The following is a 24,990-nucleotide window of genomic DNA, read 5'->3' on the forward strand; positions in this document are numbered from 1 at the left end:
ATTCTATAATATTTTAATAGTTATCGTTACAGAGTCAAAAATTGTCCCCTGAGCCCTCATTCAAACAAATTCAAATTCAAAACGCCCAGCTGGGCTGATTGAAGTTTTCATAATTGGTCCAGGTCTGGCTGGTGGGAGGCTTCGGCCGTGACTAGTTACCACCCTACCGACAAAGACGTACCGCCAAGCGATTTAGCGTTCCGGTACGATGTCTTGTAGAAACCGAAAGGGGTGTGGATTTTAATCCTCCTAACAAGTTAGCCCGCTTCCATTTAGATTGCATCATCACTTACCATCAGGTGAGATTGTAATCAAGAGCTAACTTGTAAAGAATAGAAAAAAAAGGAATATCTTTGCAATTCACGGGTCCACCGTGTCCATCGCGTAGCAGAGAGAAAAATTTCGAGCAAAGTCCACGAATTGTGATGATAATGGTAATTTATTTACGAATTCAGACAATATCAATTGAACACTGGAACTTAACGTTATAGTAAACAAACAGGACTACATAGGCGTATATAGCGGGTGGGCCGGGTGGGTTGGGCCCACCAGAATGGTCCAGTGCCCACCCTAGGGTACTGGGCTACCGATTTGAAATTCTATGATAGACGCTGAAATACTAATAATTTTACACAAAATATCAGTAACCCACCCCAGGCACACCCCAGAAAGTAATCCTAGATACGCTAATGCAGGACAAATAGAATAAAAGAAAGAATTGATGTAGGGCTCTAAATCCAACAAATTGAAATCAAATATGCATGTTCAGACATTCCAAATATTCCCAGATGACCTTTGATTTATCCAATAAGGCCCTTATTTGCGAAACGCTGACTGTAACCAATACATACAGATACGATGGAAAATTCTTTTTATTAGATCTCTTTTTCTGTGTAGTTGTGTGTACCATATTGTAATTTTAAACAATGATAGCCTAGTGGATATGACCTCTGCCTCCGATTCCGGAGGGTGTGGGTTCGAATCCGGTCCGGGGCATGCACCTCGTACATTGTGTGCATTTTAAAAAGTTAAATATCACGTGTCTCAAACGTTGAAGGATAACATCGTGAGTAAACCTGCATACCAGAGAGTTTTCTTAATTCTCTGCGTGTGTGAAGTCGGCCAATTGGGCCAGAGTGGTGGACTATTGGCCCAACCCCTCTCATTCTGAGAGGAGACTCGAGCTCAACAGTGAGCCGAATATGGGTTGATAACGAATATTGTAATTTTAAAGGATTTTTTTGTCATTTAGGGTTTTTCCTACTGTATTTTGTGTCTAGACATAAATGGCAACTCCAATTATCAGTATTACTAAACTGCTAATATCTTTTATTAAAGTAAACATAATAATAAAGTCAAGTATTAAGTAGAACTGAAAACTTTAAAGATGGTGGCTCAAAACGCGTCTTTCTAAAAACTTGTCTTTCAAACTAATGTGTTTTTCAGATAGCATGGGTACGGTGACAGTTCTTTCACTTTTGAAAGTTTGCCGCGATTCACGATAATAGTACGTATTATGAACGTCGTAAGGCAACTGTCCGCCCAAGCTATCTGAAAAACACTTTAGGTGCGTTTGGAGTCTTAAACTTAAACGATTTGCATATTTATCAAATTGTTTACTTATTACTTAAAGCAGCATGCTAATACGCACAGTATTTGATACATATAATCCAATTCCTTGCGGAATTACGTTTCGAAAGGCCAATAAATGAAAAACACGAGTTTGGCAATGTTTATTCGTACTTGTGTCATCCCAATCAAGGGTGTTGGTTTTGCTTTAAAATAAGCTCTGTGCTGTGGTGTTAAGGATCAAAATCGATGTTCAAATACAGTCGCCCGTTACAATAAAATGTGAATACTTCTTACAAATTCAGGTCCCGATTTTGCTACTAAGCAAATACCAAAGTTTCACGGGAATCCACAATATATTTCTGTGGATTCGGCTAAATTGGGTTGAGATGGATGTGTGAGAATACTTTCTTTAAATATTATTTGTAGCTATTCTTCTTACAACAAAATTAGCGATTGAGTAAATTTTAACAAAGAATAACATTTATCAACTAAGGATTTGCCTTTTGGCGATTAGATTTCATAGGACTAGGACCTTTTAGGGCCTGAGGAATCGTTAGGCGAAGATTTATGTTGGACCTCAAAGAAAAGAAAAATGAGTGAGAAACGATTTTGATTACCCGACTACGGCCAAGCCAAAAGGAAGGGTAATGATTTTAGCAGTCTATGTATGTATGTATGTATCCACCGTAGTGTCTAAATTACTAAACCGATTTTAATGAATGAGGTGCCAAACGATTCGTACTATTGTTCCGGGTGACTTATGGCTTACAACGTGACCTACCATGACCATTTTTGTACCTATGCAATATGCATTTCTCTAGTTCGATCTGAAATATTTTTTTGTTTCTTTCTTTTTAGAACCCTTTAGGGTTTAGGTTTACCCCTTAAGGGGTTTGAACCACCACCCCTCGATGATGAGCAGTGGCGTGCATAAGTTTGTCGATCAGGGTATGCACTAGTAAGAAAAGTTAATCAAACTGGGAAAATCACACATTAATAAAACAACCCTTAAGGTATAAAGTACTTTAATGCATGTATGAAGTGCACGCCATTGATAATGAGTCCGGCCGCTTTGTCGTTGAGCTATTGAAGCTATTTATTGAGGATTATCACTACAATACCACAAACTTTACCTCTTTATAATATTAATACACAAGCATCGATATAATGTGGAAGTAACCCAGAGTAGTTGCTGAGATTAGCCCGTTCAAATACACAAATGTACTCTTCTTATGTAAGTATAGATAATGAACAAAATTGTATACAATTTTAATAAACACTATTAATAAATCCGCACAAAATTTATTAAACATCGTTAGTGTAATGCTCGACGCTGAACCGTCCGCGTCGGATGGCTTTGGTTTGTTCTCCGGCTCACAATAACATTAGCGGTAAATCTGCATAATGTCCCTATTCAGCTTACCGCATCGTTTCATTCAGAGTATCGTTTGTTGTTTGTTTCATTGTTGTTTTCAATTTTTATTACCGCACTAGCCGACTCTGTGAACTTCGTGCCACTTAAAATTGATTTGTTTGTAACTCTACGTAAGCTATTTTTGTTATCAGTAGTCATTGGACAGTAGGTTTTGGCTGGTAGGAGGCTTCGGCCGTGGCTAGTTACCACCCTACCGGCAAAGACGTACCGCCAAGCGATTTAGCGTTCGGTACGATGCTGTGTAGACACCGAAAGGAGTGTGGATTTTCATCCTCCTCCTAACAAGTTAGCCCGCTTCCATCTTAGACTGCATCATCACTTACCACCAGATGAGATTGTAGTCAAGGGCTAACTTGTAAAGAAAAAAAAAAAAGGTAATCGGAGGCAAAGGTAACACCCACTGGGCTATCACGCCTCTCTTCCTTTCTTGAGGGTGTGGGTTCGAATCCGGTCCGGAGCATGCATCTCCAACTTTTCAGTTGTCTGCTCCTGTTCTATTTATTTATTTATAATATGTTTCTATTTCTTTAGTTTTGTAATTAATGTGTACAAATAAAATAAAAATAAATAAATCCTCTACGTGGGTGAAACCTTCAGCGGACCGAGAAAAATAAGACCTTTGAGATAGCATAAAAGGGGGCATGACCAGATACAAAAGTCCTTGTAAAACTCGCACTATATAAATGAAATATTCATAGTTGAAAATGTAAGGAAAAGAACTGATCAAAATCACGTAGTAAGAACGCTTACTTGAAAAATAAACCTAGCGCTATTCCGAAATGAGTTTGCCTTCTTATCAACGTCGAACAGTCGTCCTAAACAAATCTGAGCCAATTGGAAATTTCATTTTAAACTTTCGACTTGAATATTATTAGTGAGAATACTATTTGAGATTTACTACCTACTGTCCTTATTGTATATCTATATCTATATCTATTTTAATATATAAAGCTGAAGAGTTTGTTTGTTTGTTTGATTGAACGCGCTAATCTCAGAAACTACTGGTCCGATTTAAAAAATTCTTTCAGTGTTAGATAGCCTTTTATAGAGGAAGGCTATAGGCTATATATTTTTCCCGTACTCCTACGGGAACGGTAACCACTCGGGTGAAACCGCGTGGCGTCATTAAGTTTTAGATATTTGTCTTTGAGTTTCATACAACCTTCAATTGTTTTATTTTGCTTTAGTGAATTCTGCAAATCACATCACACTAATTTATAAATGAAATGTGAAAGTTTGTGTGCAAGTTGTAGGGTGGTAACTAGCCACGGTCGAAGCCTCCCACCAGCCAGACCTGGACAAAATTAAGAAAACCTCAATCTGCCCAGCCGGGGATCGAACCAAGCACCTCCGTCTTGTAAATCCACCGCGCATACCACTGCGCCACGGAGGCGTCAACGTCAACGTTCTCGATATAATTTAGACAACTTATAGGTACCTATAAGTTGTCTCATAGGCACTGTTATCGTATCGCAAATATAAAAGTCTGATGAAAAAACAATGTTATGACGTATATAGTTATAACATCTGCGACTGTCCCACAGGAAATGGCCGTTGATATTAAACCCACACTGCCAACTTTCATTTCAAGCGAGATATTATTTATAGGTAATTGAGAAAAATCAGAAAACGGAAAAATGAATTAAGTAGGTACGTTATTACTCGTGAATTCCCATTTGACTTAGAAACTGTTTGTTTCATGTACACAGACATTAATATGAAACTGCATTCGTGACTTTGAAAAATAATGCATTATAAAATATTTATTTAGAAATACTCTACTGGTTTTATTATATCAAATAATATATATTTTTTTATTCTCTACAAGTTAGCCCTTGACTACAATCTCACCTGATGGTAAGTGATGATGCAATCTAAGATAGAAGCGGGCTAACTTGTTAGGGGTAGGATGAAAGTCCCGGAAATGTCTATTAGTTTGTGAAAAACAGACACAAACACAGTTCACAAAAGAGAAGGTCCATTTTAGGTCCACTCTTGTACCCCGTATCATTAAAATTTAAAAAATACAAGGATTTTATTAAAATGTATTAAATTAAATAAATCTAACTAAATAAAAAGAAATAAATAAAATAAAAACCCATGTTTTTGAGTTATATCAAGATGGCGCCCTTAGCAACTATGACATGACAATTGACAGCAAACGTCAAATCGATTACTGCATTGAAAACGTCATCTATCCGCCATTATTACCCATATTAGTGTTGCATTTCTTGGGAGATAATGAATATTATTTCGAAAGAATTAAAGTAAATTCGTAGATTTATATATTTAAAAATAGTTAAAAAAAAAATATCTTCTTTAATTCCCGCTAGGGTACAATGACTGATCCTTCGCTCCATACAATGGACCCTTTCACCGAGCTCCATAACAAAAGTATGAACGCGTTTAGCATTTCATCTAACAATCAAACTTTCGCCTCTGCAATATTTTTGTGATATTATGACTAACATACAAATCAAAGTAGAGCATGCGGCAAAACCATGGCCAAACCGACCTGTGACATTCGAGGCAACCGTTAATTTTCTAGTTGCGAAGCCACGAAGTGGCCATTTTGGCAAGGCACTAGTGACCACCTGTAACCAAAAATTAATTTCTAGCAGCAGACACTATGTATTTTACTACAATAAATTACATTGTGTTAGCTTACAATTTGAACACCCGTTTAGAGTAACTTTAAAAAATCCGCTTTCAATATTCATGGGATTATATCCTGTTTACAATGTTTATGAAATTATTTAACTCCACTTTAATATTAGTTCTATGCTTGCAATGTTGTGTGCTTGATTGTACTCGTCTAACTTAAGCGCCTTATCTTTATTCTGTGGTTTATAGATATTGATATAACCTCATACAATATTTCTATAATGGTAAAATGATCAGTAGGTAGATATTACCATCAGGGAAATATTGTATGAGGTTATATCAATATCTATATCACAGAATAAAGGTAAGGCACTTAAGTTTATCAGTAGGTAGATAGAAATATTACAATGTTTTCTTCTTATTATTTTTGTAGCTTTTGAAAAAAAATCAAAATCGAAGCTGTTTCTGAGGACTTCCGGAATTCCGGCTTATTTTATGTATTCATTGACTGCAGTATATATATAATTCGGTAAGGCAGTTAGACCTTATTGGCCTTATTTCACGACGTGGCTAGAAAATGCAGTCTCTTGCAAAAAAGCTCGGTCCATAGACCTTATAATTTCTTAATAGTACCGCTTTAACTTTAAACTTAGCTCCCAACTACTGTTGTAAGATACTAGCTCCAACAAGTCTGTGCAGTTAGTCTAATAATACTAATTTTTTATTGACCACGGCGCAGCATCTTGAATCCAATTATCTAAGGCGGAGACATGCATAATAATAATAGACAAGGATTGCTGAAACAGGTACTATGTCTATAGTCCCATAATTCTGTAGTTACAACGACACAGAAAAATATCGCGTGCAGCAATACCTATTTTCCGACTGACCGCTATGAGACTGACTGCCTTTTGAGTTTTCGAGAGACTTCCCAACTCCTCCAGGCAGTGACTGTAGTAATTCAATAACATTTTTTAGTCTAAGCTCTCTTAGTAATATTGTGGGTTACCCTAGATTAGTATCCAACCAAACTAACTACGGGGTTCAGCCATTTTGTTTTTACACTTATAAGCTACGGTCACATATTTTATACATATTTTAACTTTTTTTAATAGAGACAGGAATACCGAAAGATAAAAATGCAACGCATCCCTTTCCTGTGAAAATATGTAAAATATTTGAAAGCAAACTCAGTAACAAGTATGCAAGGCTCTCGTTTATGTTTGAATTCAAAACAAAAACTTATCCAAAAACAATTTTACATCAATAAAACAAGGTGTGCTTTACGAAAAATCATTTGAAATTTTAACTATCTACAAACTTTTTATTTATTTTTCAATTATATTTAAGTTCATAGTTATTATTGATACTTGGACAGGAATGTAATTAATTAATAATTACTTTATCTGTATCCAACTTTAGTTTAGCCTCTCTAGTTTTTGGTCAACATAACCAAAGACTAGAGATTATTTGTGAAAGGTTGGTATACCGATTTTTACAATGTAGCCAATATACGCAGGTTTTAAGTAACTTTCCTTGTGGCTTGCGTAAAAATTGGAATCATTGTGAAGAGAATACTGTTCTAGCGCGGAGCTCATATCTTGTGAGCAAAAATTGTATTCTTGAACTAAAACTCTTAATAATATTATTGTGTTTAGTTTTACATTTTCATGTTCTATGCAGTAAATGATTTTCTTTATAACCAAAATCTCGTACAATCTAGCAACTCTTTTTAAATTATAAATAGTTTGTAATTTGTGACTCTAATTTGTAATAAATGAGTTTAATTTCATGTGTGTTCTTTATTTGCAATATGTGAGCTATTAACCTCAGTAAATTTGTAGGCAATTCTTTCAGTAGTTTCTTTATATATTAATTTATATTCCGTCATATATAATGGAAATAAAGACAAAACTGAGCATGTGTGCGCTCAGTGCTGTAGCCTATTATTCGGATTATTTTTGCGGTGATTTTGTGAAGTAACCGATCTATAGTATAAAATATCATTGAATTTTAGCGTATTTGGTAATTTTACTGCATCAACTAATTGCTCTTAATATTCATTAATTACTTGCGATTAATATGCAAAAAAATAAACGGTGCATCCGTCCGTGGTTGGCTGAACCTGCTCAAGGTAAAATAACCACTAAAAACCGGCCAAGTGCGTGTCGAGGAACGTGCTGTGTAGGGATCTGTAGATTAAATTAGCACTTTAATCCCTTTTGTAATGCATAAAAATACGAATAACAATTTTCCACATCATGGGATAGACGATAAAAAGTTCATCCTCACTTTTCATATAGGGAAGGAACCACAAATGTGAAAAAAATATTTTTTAACATTTTATTTTACGACTTTGTTGATTTATATATTCATGTTAATTTACATCTTAGTTCTTTCTAGTATTCATTTCTAGTTCTAGTCTTAGTTTCTAGTATTAATACTCTCTGCGCTAAATCGCGGACGGACGGACAGACGGACATGACGAAACTATGAGGGTTCCTTGTGGACTACGGAACCTTAAAAATTATATGAGATTTAACTGAGGATGGGAAAAATTACCCTTATCTCATAATTAATCAGTTTATTTTATCAATGGGCTGTGAGAATTTCTTTTTTATATATTTTGTAATTAAAAAATAACTGCCTGAAAAATAATTATATTTTTTTGTGTACTGGGTACTTACATACTAAACGCATTTCTTGCATGGCTTAGCGAATATAAATGTATTATGGCTCTTAATTCGATTCTCAGCTTATTTACTCCATCGTCAACTTGTACCTTAACTTTGTATGCGTTGTACATGTTGTTAATTCACACAATGGTTTTCTATTCAATACAGTTGTAACTCGAGACATGCATATGTTTTGTCGGTAAGTAAAAAAACTAAAATAAGCAATTGAAATTTATGATTGTAAGCATACGCTTAAAAATATCCAGATTTATTCGCTAACATGTTTTTTAACCCTTGATTATTATTCACAAAGCGATTTATATCTTCGAGGAAGTAAAAAAAAATAACATCAAAAATCACTTCTCTTCATTCTCTAGTGTCTACTAATTTTATGGTACTCGTAGTAGCATTATGAATCTTCATGAAGTTTCTGTGTAGCTGCTATTTCTTTGCTCAGTTCCTCGTAGGTTTCTTCCATCATTTTCCGAATGCTATCCTTTAAATTTGGCAAATCATCCATCGTCAAACCCTCAGTAGGTACGGTTTCTAGGAATTTAACGATAACTTTACCTAAAAACGACTTAGAAATTGAGAAATTATATTTACGGAAGATTTTGACGTGACAACGTCTTATAATTCGATGGAGCCGGCTGCACACTCGAAAAACGATGACGTCATGCGTCGTTCCCTCGTTCTAGGGTTGCCAACTTTTTTTACAAGAAATAAAGTATATTCTGATCTATGAACATTATTAAGCAGTATTTTAGAAAAACGAACATTTTCTTTTGAAAAATGCAACCATTCCATCAGTATTTTCTTATGACGTTGTCACGTTCAACTATCGACAGTAAACCGACTTTACAGACAATATCTCCGCGTGATCGGATCAGAAATGAGGAGATCCGCAAAAGAACCAAAGTCACCGACATAGCTCAACGAGTTCCGAAACTGAAGTGGCAATGGGCGGGGCACATAGTTCGAAGAGCCGATGGACGTTAGGGTCCCAAAGTGCTGGAATGGCAACCCCGCACTAGTAAACACAGTGTTGGTCGACCCCCCACCAGGTGGACTGACCACATCAAGCGAGTCGCAGGGATTCGCTGGATGCAGGTGGCTCAGTATCGTGATGTTTGGAAGTCCCTACAAAAGCCCTATGTCCTGCAGTGGACGTCCATCGGCTGATGATGACTCGTAAGTGCCGTAGGTTTCTTAATGGGACGTCAGCTGCGTCATCGTGGGGTATGCATCATCAGCATATTTTAATGGCCCTCCCTTCAATATGGAATTAGATCTACCATGGGTTGGCAAGATAAGGGTGATAATGTTTAATTATTTTGGATAATCTCTCTGATACCTCAGAGAAATGGTCTTTAAAAAAAATCCACCAACTTCCTAACTCCGCGCTAAGAGTTTGTAGATTTCTTTTTTTTATTCTTTACAAGTTAGCCCTTGACTACAATCTCAGCTGATGGTAGGCAAGTGATGATGCAATCTAAGATGCGGAAATGGAAGCGGGCTAACTTGTTAGGAGGAGGATGAAAAATCCACACCCATTTCGGTTCACCACGACATCGTACCGGAAAGCTAAATCGCTTGGTGGCACGTCTTTGTCGGTGGGGTGGTAGCTAGCCATGGTCGAAGCATCCCACCAGCCAAAAATTTCTTAAAAATTCTAAGATTAAAGGAAAGCTTGGTATATCATAGTCTCGATCCCAGAACCTCGAAATTCGAATCCACATAACCACCGAGGCAGTTTTTTTTTAAATGTTAAGGACAATTTACAAATTCTTTTCATATTTCTTTAGTTTATATGCTGCAATCTAAGAAAAAAAACCACCGAGCTACCCTCGGCCTTCTAAATATTTATAAAATAATAAGTCTTACCCTTCTTGAAAATGCGTTTTTTGTAGTCCAAGAAATAGTATGGTGAGACAACTATTGGTATAATAGGAACTTGACAAGCGATGGCCAAGGCGAAGGCCCCATTTTTAAAAGGCAGCATTTTGTTAGAATTACCTCTCGTTCCTTCAGGAAATAAACCGATTTTATACTGAAATGTGATATAAAAAATTGTAATAATATACTTTTGTGTATCCTAAATAAAGCTTTAAAAGTAAGTGTAATTTATCTGTATGTCGGAGAAAAACGGGTTGACGTCAAAAACGGATATAAAGAGCAAAACACAATTACGTTAACACAATGAAAGTCTGTCAGGTATAATAATTCCCACTAACAATGTTACCAATGAACCCTCGAGTGGCAGAGAATGACCTTGAGTTAAGGATTTCCTTGACAGTTAACTAACACTCCACTTTTCCACTGAAGCACTCTCCTCACTATCCTCTCTCCTCCTCTCCTCACTATCCTCTACTCCTATCCCATAACACCCGATAAAGGATTATTATCCAACAAAAGGTCTGGACGGATTGAACGCCACGGCAAAAATGAGCTAGACCGCCCGAGCGGTCACATAAGTCGCCAGCACTCGGTTCCCCACTACTCCCCGTTACGTCACGTTACACTTCGTACTATCTCGGATCATGACAACACGAGCCGAACGCTCAAATTACTCGCGCCGACATATCTAAATCTATATATATAAGTATTAATAGAAGTATATCTAAATATACTTCGTTACTACTTACGTAGTCAGTTTAGATTAAAATATTTGGGTCATATCTGGTGGTCAAACACCTTTTTATCTTACCACCAGACATTGCAACACACCGAACTGCGTAACTATTATTAAAGGTAAATATTAATTAATAATTAATAAGCAGATAGAGCGCACGGAACATGACGGTGTCGTAGCCGTTAAAAATACAAAATTCAAAAACGAATACATTCTCGAGTCAGTACGACACGAAGCGTCGCATGAACTTATATACTTATATTATTCAAAAAAAATGTCGTGTTGTATTGTTAAATATTTTAAAAACTGTTCACAAACACTAAAGAAATAAAATGGAGTATTTTTTTTATTGGTAATTATTGATTATTATATTAATTTACGTAGGTAATTGTTATTAGGGGACTTGGGATCTCTTTCTGTGTACTGGGCGAAATTACTTACACTATGCCTCTAGTGCTCTAGTCTAAGAGCGAGAATTATTTCTACTACTACGTAGAGCAGCTAATGCCACTGTAAGCTTCCTCCCGGTATCGATAAATTATAAGCAACCAGAGCTCCCACTCGCTTGCCGGTACACCTTACCACTTCATCCAATGTCGGAGTTTCAATAGTAAACAAATTAAACCAGAAAACAATAAAAAATACCTGGTTCTTGAACACCTCCTCAGCAGAGTGTTCCAGCTTACTGTAAGCATGTTTAGGGTTTTTCCTATCGATGAAAACGCATCCAATTAAATACGCAACCAAACCAACCGGAAACCAGTACAATAATTCCTTTTTGCATACAGGCGCTAATCTTTTGCCCACCTCGCACATCTGGCACATACCTGAAATTTTGATTTTTGTATTAACAATGTGTTAAAACGGTGTTAAGACGTATGTCAAAATACGTCTTAATACCGTTTTAATACAACGTAGAAGGAAAAACATCGTGAGGAATCCTGAAACCATACCAGAGAATTTTCTTAATTCTCTGCGTGTGTGAAGTCTGCCAATCCGCATTGGGACAGCCGTGGTGGACTATTGGCCTAAACCCTCTCATTCTGAGAGGAGACTCGTGCTCAGCAGTGAGCCGAATATGGGTTGATAATGATGATGATCAATGTTAAAGCAATATAAAAAGACAGCCAAGATAGGATTCATGCTTTAAGATTTTTTTTTGTTTGTTTTGTTATAGTGGAAAGTGAAACTAATCAGGTATCTGTACTAACATTATTAAGAGGAAAGATTTGTTTGTCTGTTTGCATTGAATAGGCTCTGAAAGTACTGAACCGATCTGAAAAATTCTTTCACTGTTGGAAAGTTACACTACTATTTTAGAGTGGTATTATATTTTATCTCCGTATTCCTGGGAACAGGAACCACGCGGGTGAAACTGCGCGGCGTCCTCTATTATAACTCCATCAGAAATAACAACTATAACTTTAAAAAAGTATCCGTGATAGTCCAGTGGATATGACCTATGCTTCCGATTCCTTTTCAACTCAACATTTCAGTTGTGTGCATTTTAAGATATATCATGTGTCTCTAACAGTAAAGGAAAACATCGTGAGGAAACCTGCATACCAGAGAATTTTCTTAATTCTCTGCGTGTGTGTAGTCTGCCAAACCGCATTGGGCCAGCGTGGTGGCCTAACCCCTCTCATTCTGAGAGTAGACTCGAGCTCAGCAGTGAGCCGAATATGGGTTGATAACGACGACGACGACTTTAAAAAAGATAGGGAATATAAATAAATAATAAATCACATTTTTTCATTCATTACATTACCTAACATGTCAAGGACAGATTGATGGTTTCCTATAACTACGGCACTCCTTCTAGCCGACAGAACTTTTTCATTTCTAAATATCCACGTCACTCCTATCACCTTTGTGACATGACGCATAGCTTTTGCCGCCATACTGGGGAAAAAGAAGAAGAAGAAAAACTTTATTGCACACAAAAATACAATTATAAATTAAAACATTAAAAAGAAAATTAAACTTAGCATGCAAAGGCGGCCTTATTACTATAAGTAATCTCTAAAAGGCAACCCCTGACGAGAGAACTTGCGAAGAAAGATTATTTTTATATTAGGTATAAATGGGTATAAGCAAGTTTAGTTGATCCTCTAATAAAATGTGGAAAAGAGAACATCATCGATTGGTCCAAAACGTTAAGGTTTTTTTTATTTTATTTTTTTTAATTGTGAAAGAATACAATAAGGAACTTAAGCTAACTTATCCTTATAACTACACAAACGTTAAGTTAAAAAAGATCAACTGGAAATTGTCTGGAATATTTCTTAGGTATATTTAGAATTATTACAAGAAAGTATTAGGAATTAATACTCACTATCCGTTTCTCAGGTTTCTTGGGCTCAAAAGCATAACAGGTAGTAGTACTAATGAAACGATCAGCGCACACGTTATGAGGAAACCGAATTTAGCATAATAAATTACGTAATCTGGCATATTAAATACATATTTCCAAAAAAGTAACACCGCTAATAAACAAAAAATAGCAAGTGATATATCGCACATACTTTATAATAAAATTGATAAATAACTTGATCTAACTATACGATAAATTTTCTAATTCGAAAAAAAAAATATAGTTCTTTTATGGGTTCGTTTGGATACAAATCACGTAATGATCGCTTGGAAATTCTAAACCACGAGGACAGCTAGCAAACATCCGAAACTTCGTAGACTTTCGTTTGTTGCAGCAGATAGACACGCCCGACAAAAACGATGCAACAATACTGAAGATTTATTTTGGCTCGCTTTAGGTACGTACACTATGTTATTGAGTTTTATGAAGGTAACCTTCCTTATCTTACCTTAAATGTGACGGATGAAAAAACTGCTGGTTTTGTGTAAAAACTGACTAAAACATTTGTACATTCATCAGTCTGTATTACGTTAACTATATTAACTACTAGCTGACGCCGCGTGGTTTCAGCCGCGTGGTTCTCGTTGCCGTAGGAATACGGGATAATATATAGCCTTCCTCGATAAATTGGCTATCTAACATTGAAAGAATTTTTCAAATCGGACCAGTAGAGATCCTGAGATTAGCGCGTTCAATCAAACAAACAAACAAACTCTTCAACTTTATAATATTAGTATAGATATTAACCTTATATATCACTATTTTTTTTAGTTATCTTTAATTAAACTATACTAATAAATATTTCACTCAATGTGAGGAACACGAAATAAAAGATAATAGTACTTTGAAGTATTATTCCAATTGCAAATATGTCTTATGTTAACATGTGAACATATTTCAACTTGCATTTTAATAAATAAGTATGCATATATTATATAATTATACCTACTGTTGAATATTTTTAAGATTATCCATTTTTGATAGGCACTTGTACTAAAATTCATTAAGAGTAAAATGTTATTAAATTTTAAAATCATCTGATTACAAGAATAATATGACATAAAAAAATGTTAGTGCAGGTATTCGTATTATTAAAAAAGTCACAAATGATTAAAAATTTATGACCACAAACCAAACAACCACATAAATACAAAATAAGTTATTATCATGCAATGTTAAGAATCATAAAATTCAAGTTTAGTAATAACGAAAAACTTAATTTCATTTTATCGCTTATTAAACAACGAAAGTTATTTAAACAAATAATACCTAAACTAGCTGACGCCCGCGACTTTATCCGCGTGGATTTCAGTTTTTCACAAATCCCGCGGAAACTATGGATTTTTCAGGGATGAAGAGTATGTGTAATCCAGAGTATGTGTAATCAATTCCAAATTTCAATAATCGCTTCAGTAGTAGCGGCGTTAAAGAGTAACAAACATCCATACAAACTTTCGCATTTATAATACTATTGGGATATTGTCTACAATGTCGAGTTGTACGTTCAGGAAGTCTAAAAACTATATATACATAAATATACAATGATATTAAACACAAAACTGTGCGTGTGTGGAGTAGTTGAATTCGGATCACTTTTTACGGTGATTTTGTAGGCACGTAACATATCTATAGGTATAGTAGGTACAAAATATCGTCGAGATTTTTAATCGTAAAATTGTATCGCGGAGCCCTCTTGGTTTGCACAATTCTACCATCGGGTAGCCTCAGTCAGCCTTCAGTCTCAGCCTTCAGTCCTGTCGTGACCACGATCCATGCAACTGGGTCGAAATATCGACATTAAAAATCTCGTCTTTTTATCGTGGTATGTATCCGATTAAATAACATTCATAATGAACAACCACGAAATAAGTTTAAAGTCATTAGTAAAATATCGTGGGTTTAAGTACACCTTTAGTATACTGGTACTATCCTATAAAACTTTACGAGATGGCATTATATTGTTCTCAGAAAAAAACACGATTAAAAAAGACCGAATGAAACTCGGACGCCGTTAATACACAATAAGCGTTACTTCTGGTACTCGTAATATGGAAATATAAACGTCCGTGGTTTTAAACCTTGGTTGGTGAACCTTGACAAGATTAAAAAATAATAAAAGCCTTTAACTGTAAAGGGTAGAAAAAAAAATACTCACATCTAAAAAAATAAAAATCAATGCCACTTTTCGTTGTAATTTTATAACTCAAGAACGAGATCACCTATTCAAACTAAATGTTTAGGATTTGCTCGGACATCTATTTTTCAAACCCTAGGGGTAGGGTAGGGGTCGGGTAGAAGTAAAAGGTAAAAATCAATTGTAATCTTCGTTTATGTATATTTTTATTATTGTTATTTTATATTCTCCTTTTTTTTACACCATACCATTTACACACATACATACACATTTCAAAACTAATTTACAAAAAATATTTGAACGAAAGGTGGTCTGTCTGTTTAGACCCTTTTTCTCAAGAACGCGTGGAGGAATCAAGCTGAAATTTATATCAAATACTCAGGTTTACTGTCCCTTAGAGCTGTGAAATTTCTAAGCCAACACGATCAAAAGATACAGCCGTTTATCCGTGTTCCTAAAATAGAATATCAGAGACCAGTCAACGTAAGAGTTAAATAAACTTTACGTACACTTTCAAGTTAACGCGCCATCACTTATATCTACTGCACTTAACATAAATTAGATCGCATTGAAGTGCTAAGTTGTCGTTAGATAATAATAAAATCATTTTATTCACTTTTTATCGACACTAAAATGATTTAACACGTTTTATAAAACTACTGTCTCCATTTATTCTAGGAAGTCTTTTTGTCTATATGCGCTAAGTCTATATCTGAAAGTAGTAACTTACAGAGCCGATGGACGTTGGGGTCCTACGGTGCTGGAATGGCGACCCCCGCACCGGAAAGCGCAGTGTTGGTCGACCCCCCCACTAGGTCAAAAATTCTTAAAATGCACATAACTGAAAAGTTAGAGATGCATGTCCCGAGCCAGATTCAAAGCTGCGCCCTCCGGAGGAGGCAGGAGTCATATCCACTAGGCTATCACGTTCATTATCATTAACAGCTAATCGCGGTCATTCATGGCACTATTAATTGCCAATTCGCTAGCCTCATTTTTATCACTGACTAGCAAGTGCCCGTGACTTCGCGAATTCGTCACATGACATTCCCCAGACATGAAAATACTTTTTCCTGGCTGTAGGAACCAAAACCACTACGGTCTTATATTGTAAAGCTGAAGAGTTTGTTTGTTTATTTGCTTGAACGCGCTAATCTCAAGAACTACTGGTGTGATTTGAAAAATTCTTTCATTGCTACATAGCCCATTTATCGAGGAATGCTATAGGCTATATATTATCCCCGTATTCTTACGGGAATGAGATCCAAGCGGGGTCAGCTGGTATTAAATATTAGTAAACGCGTAAAGGAAATCCATTCGAGAACGACATTAATAGACGTAGGAAGGATTAGAAAACTGAAGTTACAGCATATTTGTTGCAGACCAGATGACCGCAGCAGCAGATATTTTCTGAAGTGTAGACCACGTACCAGCAAGCACAGTGTAAATGATAATCCTTCTCAACCGTAGACGGTAGGTACTGCGCCTAATATTCAATTGGTCACCCCAGTCGAGATCTTCGCGTTCCATTCTTATTTTACACTCATAATTTGGTATAGGTATCTACATATTATTAGGAACAAACAGGAGAGGCGCCATAATTGGATCTCGCTCCAAATTTACTTCGAGCCGGCGCTAGTAGAGCCCTTTAGTTAGATAGTAGATTAAAATAGTAGTGGGAAGTGGCTGGGTGAGGAAGGCGGAGGCATCTTGTGTGATGACGCGCTCTCAGAATGGCTGAGGATACAGGCTGATAATTAAATATCAGTAATTTCATAATAATTATATTTGTAGATTATTCTCTAGACGACTCTTTTTATTAACTCTAGTGACTATAAATATATTTAGTCTTCTTGATATTTATGTGTAGCAGATATTTCTTTTCCCAGTTCTTCGAAGGTTTCTTCCATCATTTTATGAATGCTATCCTTTAGTTGTGGCAAATCATCCATCGTCAACCCCTCAGTAGATATAGCTTCTAGACATTGAATTATTACTTGACCTGCGATTGACATTTGAGACCAGAATTTAGCAAAATATATACGTGGTTACTTTTTAGACTAATTTGTTGAATCTAAATACACACTCCTCATATTTAATGTACATTAACTTTTTTTTTATTTTCTTTACAAATGAGCCCTTGACTACAATCTCACCTGGTGGTAAGTGATGATGCAGTCTAAGATGGAAGCGGGCTAACTTGTTAGGAAGAAGATGAAAATCCACATACCTTTCGGTTAATTATTACAGACATTTTATTATAGGTACCTACCACAATCCTCCTTTATAGGTTAAAACAACCACTATCATTATTTTTACTAATTTTAAGTGCCCAGTACAGAGCCAGGCCTTCCTTATATAGAGTATCGACCCACCAAGCATCTTTATGCTTACGGTGATAGTGTTTCAACTCATTAACGATTATTATTATCGTTCCAATTCTGGCCTTATTATTAAACATTTCTTAGAAGAACTGAAAGCTCAGTACTTTATAGCCCGACCCAGGAATCGAACCCGGGACCTCATGACCCCTAACCACTGGACCAACGAGTCAAAAAAAACTTATTTATTAGGAAAATAAATAGTTATAATAAGATTATTTACTAAACAACAAATCTTACCTTTCCCAAAAATCCGTTTTTCTGAGTCCAAGAAATAGTATGGTGATGTTATAATTGGTATGATGGGAACTTGGTGTGCGATGGCCACAGCGAAAGCGCCATTTTTAAAAGGCTGCATTTTGTTTGACTTACTCCTCGTTCCTTCGGGATACATAACAATTTTGTACTGCAATGTGATATAAAATCATTGTGATTATATTCTAGTAGAAAGAGAGCACACACAGCGGGCGATGGAACGAGCTATGCTCGGAGTATCTCCGCGTGATCGAATCAGAAATGAGGAGATCCGCAGAAGAACTAAAGTCACCGACATAGCTCAACGAGTCGCGAAGCTGAAGGGCCGATGCCGCATAGTTGCCGAAGGGCCACATAGTTCGAAGAGACGATGGACGTTGGGGTCGCAAGGTGCTGGAATGTCAACCCCGCTACAAAGCGCAGTGTAGGTAGACCCCTCACCAGATGGACTAACGACATCAAGCGAGTCGCAGGAATTCGCTGGATGCAGGCGGCTCAGTATCGTGATGTCCCTACAAAAGGCCTATGTCCTGCAGTTGACAGACAGTATGCTAATAGTAAAGCAATTTTGTAGAAGTAACATTTGTAGCGTCATATTTGCGGCGCTGCCACGGTTTCACCCGCGTAGTTCCCGTTCCCGTAACAATACGGTGATAAAATTTTTCCTATGATACGTGGCTTTCTAGTAGAAAATTTCCAAAATCGATTCAGGAGATCCAGAGATACAACACCACAAACTTTACCTCTATATAATATTAGTATCGAGACGTGCGAAGCGCGTCTAGGCAAATTCTAGAGAACAACTGACAACAAAGCGACAATGCATCTTTACACGAACTGTTTGAAGCCACTTTTGTCTAATATATTGAAAGTACCTAATTACGTAAATACAATTTACGTTCTAGTTTGTTGTTGGAATGTTAGTGTGAGAACAGCGCTTTTTCAGTTTTACCTAATCATAGTAGGAAATAAAAAAATACCTTGTTTTTAAACAATTCATTAGCTGAATCTTTCAGTGTATTGTAAGCGTCTCTAGGATTCTTTCTATCGATGAAAATGCATCCCATTAAATATGCCGTCAAACCAAACGGAAAAAAGTAAAATAGCTCTTTTTTTACAACAGGGGCTACTCTTTTGGCCATGTGACTTAGCTGACACATACCTAAAATTTTTATTTTTATTTTAATAAAAACATACATTATGAGGTGTGTAAAAATAAAGTAAAGCTACTGTTACGCATGCTCATTTCAAGCACGAAGGCATGCTACTATTGAGCAGTTGCTACTTATTAGCATGTGTATCGCAACATTGCTATACTATTTTTTTCCTTACATGGCAAAAAAGGTAAACAAAGATCCGTCGTCACGACATTCACATATTTCTCACAAACCGTCCCTTTAAACTAAATCATTTATATACACATCACTTCATTTAACGCGCACACCGCGAATTACATAAAAACTGCTTGTAATTAACTATTATATCACATTTATTTCACTAAAAACGAAATCACAACAAGTTTTATTTCTACAGATTAACGAAAATGTTGCGAATTTGACATTTCGTAATGCTAGATTGTCTATGAATTGAAGAGACGGGAAAGTTACATGAAATTATAACTTGTCGATAATTATGTACATATTTTTTAATTTTAATATTTGTGTCCTTTGTGGCTTATAAATAAAATAAATGTGTATCTTTATTAACACAGCACCAAAGAATATATTATACTCCATGGAGAAGAAGTAAATCTACATACATGAAAACGTTGGACATAGCAGCGACATTATTTCCGCATACGAATATTTTTTCATAAAGTCAGTGGCAATTTTAAATGGAGATTTTTGATTTTAAAATAGTTGAAGGACCTAATTGAGAAAAAACAAATAATAATTTAAAAATATATATACAACCGACTTCAAAATATTAACGTACCCACGAAATTAAAAAAGGGAAAAATAATATCATTATATTTTCTGCCAAGCCAGTGTATTCAATCTATTAATTCAAGGTGTACCCTATCGTAAAGATTTTTGTTTCTCAGACATTATTTTTGTCTGTCATGTGTTTTTTTCAGTAACGACTTAAGTCAACATCAGACGGGCTTGGCAGCGACTTCAAAATGATCAATAAGTAGAAAATATAATAATGTTATCTTTCCCTTTTTAGTTTCATGGGTACGTTAACATTTTGAAGTCGGTTGTATGTTTTCATAATATTTTTTTTTTTATATTTTTAATATACCTAATAAATAAATCAATCCATATGAAATTCAACCTAAAATCCACCCATCTGAAAGTCGGAATTTTCGGTTAGTTATATTATTGTTAGTCATACACTACTCAGCAATCAGCAATAATATAACAACCAAACAACAAATAAATAACAAGACTAACAATTGCAAACGAAACAAATAAGTAATGATGATATGGAACAAACATTGACACGACCTCACTGTGAGCATGGAAGCGACAATGTGGCACTTTTTGCTCGCAGTTAACTCATCCTAAACCGAGCTTAACCGATCGCGGCGCGAGTGCTCCCAAATGTTTGTAATTATATAGCACGATCAAAAATTATTAAAAAACCGATAAACCGATTCTTCAACCACTTGCAAAATTTTTAAATTAAGAATAAAGAAAACAATACACAAATACGACTTGAATATTATGATTGCTGGATCAGAAAAATAAATAAAAGACTTGAAATACTAATGGAAAAAAAATTATTACTTTTGTTTCGCAACATGGTGAGATTTTTATTTTTTTGGTATACGTAAATCGTGATAGTCAGAGTTATTAGGATATTATATAAAGAAGTTTGAGAGATAGTGATGTACAAGGGGCCGAAACTTTAGTACAAAGGTTTTTGAATATATGACATTATGCGGTAATAAATTTAGTAGGTTCTAGAGCTAGAAAAATGTTACGAATTATAATTAGAGACAGACAGTAAGTGTACATTAATTCCAATTATGTTCTACATAGTCATTTGGACTAGTGGTGTATAACCAAGGTAAAAAAAGAAAGAAATAATAATCTTTAATTCAATAGAAAAATATTTTTGTCGCTTTTTTGTTTTTCTCAATTGTTTTCTTCAACAATTTAAAAATTAAAAATTTCCATTATAAATTGCCACTGACTTTATTTCAAAAATATTCGTATGCGGAAATAATGTCGCTACTATATCCAACAAAATGAAATGAAATGTTAATGTTTTTTAACTTTTGTAACTTTTGTATCTTTTGTAATTTTTAAAAATGTATACTGTAAAATTTTTGTAATTTATGTACTTGGAAATAAAGGCTATATTATTATTATTATTATTATTACTATATCCAACATTTTCATGTATTTGATGATTCACTTCTTCTCCTTGGTGTATATATTCTTAAAATGATATTTAATTTCCTAAAATGCACACAACTGAAAAGTTGGAAAACGAAACGAATATGGAACGTATTCGTTTTTTAAGATGACGTATAGTAACGGATATTTTAGTTTAGTTATTTCAGATATAACGATACCTACTTGATATCGTTACGATGCCCGCGGTTAACTTCTCAACCCTACTGATTGTCTTTGGTTCATAGTCAGCCATTATTGTTGTTTAAAATTGACATCTAAGAAAATTTCAAGTATAATAATGAGCATGCTTATTTCGAGCTCGCTCAAGAATCAACAGTCTTGCGATTTATGAGCATGCTACTTGCTGCGCCGGTGGAAGGAGGCTTTTAGCGTGTCTGAACAGGTTTGCTTATTGAGTATGCTAGTCAATCAACACTGCTATTCTGTATTCTCTTCACCTTCATCTCTCCCTGTCTAACACGATACTATAGATAGAGAGCGATAGATACAAAATAGTATGTGTAATTGGAGTGTTTGCTTTTAGCATGCTTATTTAGGAGGAGCACACTTAAAAATAGCATGCTTATTGCTAGCAAATTTAAGCTGATGATAAGCATGCTCGTATGGAGCATACTTAATAGCACGTTTTTAGCATGCTATTTTAGAGCATGTGTAACAGTACCTTAAGGCAATGTAAATAAAGTTTTATAATAATTTATTACATTACCTAATACGTCAAGGACAGACTGATGGTTTCCTATAACCACGGCACTAATTTTACCAGAAAGATTTTTTTCATTTCTGAACGTCCACGATATTCCAAGTACATTTGTGACGCGTATTAATATTTGTGCCACCATACTGGGAATGTGAAACAGATATGAGATAAGAAAAAATCAACTAATATTATATATCAAAATTAAATAATGTATGTCTTTTGATGTGTGTTCTTAAAATATTTTCCGACTGCATGATGCTTTAACAGTATTTTTAAAATAAAACAATAGAGTATCGCGTAGAGGTATCAAGCTGAAATTCATACTCGTGTATTTGATACGAGTATGAATAAGTATTTTAATTGAATACGAACGATTTTTGGGCGGTAAATCCAAAACTTGTTCGTACTCGACTAAAATACTAAAGTAGTCCGAACTAGGCATTAGAGCTATGAAAAAATCGAACTTCTAAGCCAACGCAATCAAAAGATACAGCCGTTTATACAAAAAAATATTTAAAAATCGTGATAAAGAACAATCACTTAACAAAAAAAAATCTATAACATAAATATCCCACACGGATTCTTATGCGCTTTTCTTAGGTATTGGATGTTAGCCTATTTTTATAATAATACATGCAGTTTGCAGTAAAAACGCTTCTATTGAGTAAAAAGTCTCTCCTCTAATAGTAAATAAAAAAAATAATCACGCCGAGTGCTCCATAATCGATTATATTTGTATATTATGCAATAGAGTAAAGTCATCTGAAGTTTATTATTTTCTTTTTAAACGACTTCTTTGAGCTGATCATTGAGAGAAATGTAATACTTACTGACCGTTCTTCAGATTTTTTGGACTTAAAAGCATAAGAGGTATTAGTAGAACAGGAATAATCTGGACACAAAATAAATAGAAACCGAATTTAGCGTAATACGTCACGTAATCCGGCGCTTTAAATAAATATTTAAAGATTAAGTACAGAGCTAATAAAAACAAAATAAAAATGCAAATATTCCACATTATAAATTATAAAAATTGCAACTAAAAATAACGGCTTAGTTTACTCAAAATTGGCAACTGAATAAGAGACAATACTTTATTTATCATATTGATAAATGGTTTTTATAACTCTTTAGCCCTCATTCGTACGAGAGCTTTTTTAACGGTCGTTCAAAAAAGCGTTCAAATACAACAAATGCATTCCCAAGTTTATGTTCACACGACAGCGTTTATAAAATACGACACTGTTTTTCGAGCAGTGTTGCATTATCAATTTTGGGTGTTGAAAATAGACCTTCAGTTAACTTCATCCTATATTTGAACGCTTATTCATATATAGTATGAACATAGAGTATAAAGTTATTTAGAGAGTAGAATATAGTTTTTTTTAACGTCCGTTAAAAAAACTCTCGTGCGATTGAGGACTTACGAATTCGTGTGAATTAAAACCACTTAATTGTATTAATGAATGCTTGGAAATTTCACGCCTTGTCAATGCCTTGCAAATTTCCTTGTAGAACGTAGACTTGCGTTAGTCGATTGAACGGCTCTCTAGGGGCGTCTCCTATGAGACTTGGACCTGGACGTCCGGGTGACATTTGATATCGGGGACCTCGTCTTCGCCGGTGAAGACGCTGTGTAGCTTGGGTTTGTGTTGCCTGGGAAGCATTGTCGGTTGTCATGTCATCCTCTGGATCGTAAAGGACGTTCTTGGCACGCCTCTGCTTGTAGTTGACTGTAATTGCAGGCCTCAACCATTATTCGTTGGATTGGTTGGGATAGATGGCAGCTCTGTCAAAATAGTTTTGCTAATGTTGGTAGGTCTAGGTCTCTATGGAAGTCGTTATTACGTACAAACCACGGTGCGCCCGTGATTTGACGCAGGAATCGATTTTGTAAAGTTTGAAGCGGCCTAAGGCTCGCTTTGGGACGGTGGGCAAACATTACACTAGCGTAGGTTAAAATCAAACGGATCGTGGTTTTATAAAGCGTTAGCTTTGAACGGAGGGACAATTTTCTTCTTTTGTTAATCATCGCGTAAATTCTGTGCATTACGTATGCAGCATTTTTCTCGCTTTCTTTATGTGCATGGAGAAGCTCATGCGGTTATCGAAGGTGACGCCTAGGTACTTGGCAGTATCAACCCACTGCGCATACCACTGCGCCACGGAAGCCGTTGTCACGTGTTCTTTTCTCGGTTCGTTTGCACTAATTAGGTAGGTATATGAAAAATCAAACGAATAGATATATAATATTTAGCGTAGTTAGGTAACCTTTAGCACTATGTTGTAATAATGTTTATAACACGTTTGCTCGTAAAGTGTCTATTATTCCAACAATATTCAAAGTGTGATTCCTCGCAAATGTGTTATAAAACGTCGTATGTGCACTTTGATAATTACAGCCTCTGCTTCCTTACTATAGCTCTCGCCTTTGGCTCGCGCTGCAATATCGCGTCGGCTGTATTTTCCAACTTACCGCACTTATATCATAATATACTATTATAATTTTTTCTCTTTTTTTTCTTTTTTACAAGTTAGCCCTTGACTACAATCACACCTGATGGTTAGTGATGATGCAGTCTAAGATGGAAGCGGGTTAACTTGTTAGAAGGAGGATGAAAATCTACACTCCTTTCGGTTTTTACACGACATCGTACCGGAACGCTAAATCGCTTCCCGGTACTCGTTAGGGTGACTTTCAAATTGTTTTCTACCTCTCTAGATATTAATATATAGAAGTGGTGTTATAATAAATACAATACATAAGTGCTGTTATAACAAATCAATTAATTATTATTTAACAAAGTAAAAACACGACCAGCCATATTTTCACCACAGACCATAACTAATCATTTTCTATCCA

General features: G+C 35.4%; 1 protein-coding gene across 1 annotated transcript; it reads right to left on the reverse strand.

The window, feature by feature from the left end:
* Positions 1 to 2,580: 2,580 nt before the first annotated feature.
* On the reverse strand, positions 2,581 to 23,193 carry LOC112046610 (uncharacterized). Its single transcript, XM_052891593.1, has 10 exons — positions 22,958 to 23,193; positions 22,137 to 22,270; positions 19,043 to 19,224; positions 18,048 to 18,213; positions 17,272 to 17,428; positions 13,254 to 13,442; positions 12,687 to 12,820; positions 11,564 to 11,745; positions 10,171 to 10,336; positions 2,581 to 8,856 (listed from the first exon to the last, which is right to left on the reverse strand). The coding sequence occupies exons 1-10, from the start codon at positions 23,143 to 23,145 to the stop codon at positions 8,696 to 8,698; spliced, it is 1,659 nt and encodes a 552-aa protein (XP_052747553.1). The 5' UTR covers positions 23,146 to 23,193; the 3' UTR covers positions 2,581 to 8,695.
* Between the last annotated feature and the right edge of the window lie 1,797 nt (positions 23,194 to 24,990).

The sequence above is a fragment of the Bicyclus anynana genome, chromosome 4 (genome assembly GCF_947172395.1).
Source record: "Bicyclus anynana chromosome 4, ilBicAnyn1.1, whole genome shotgun sequence".
NCBI lineage: Eukaryota > Metazoa > Arthropoda > Insecta > Lepidoptera > Nymphalidae > Bicyclus > Bicyclus anynana.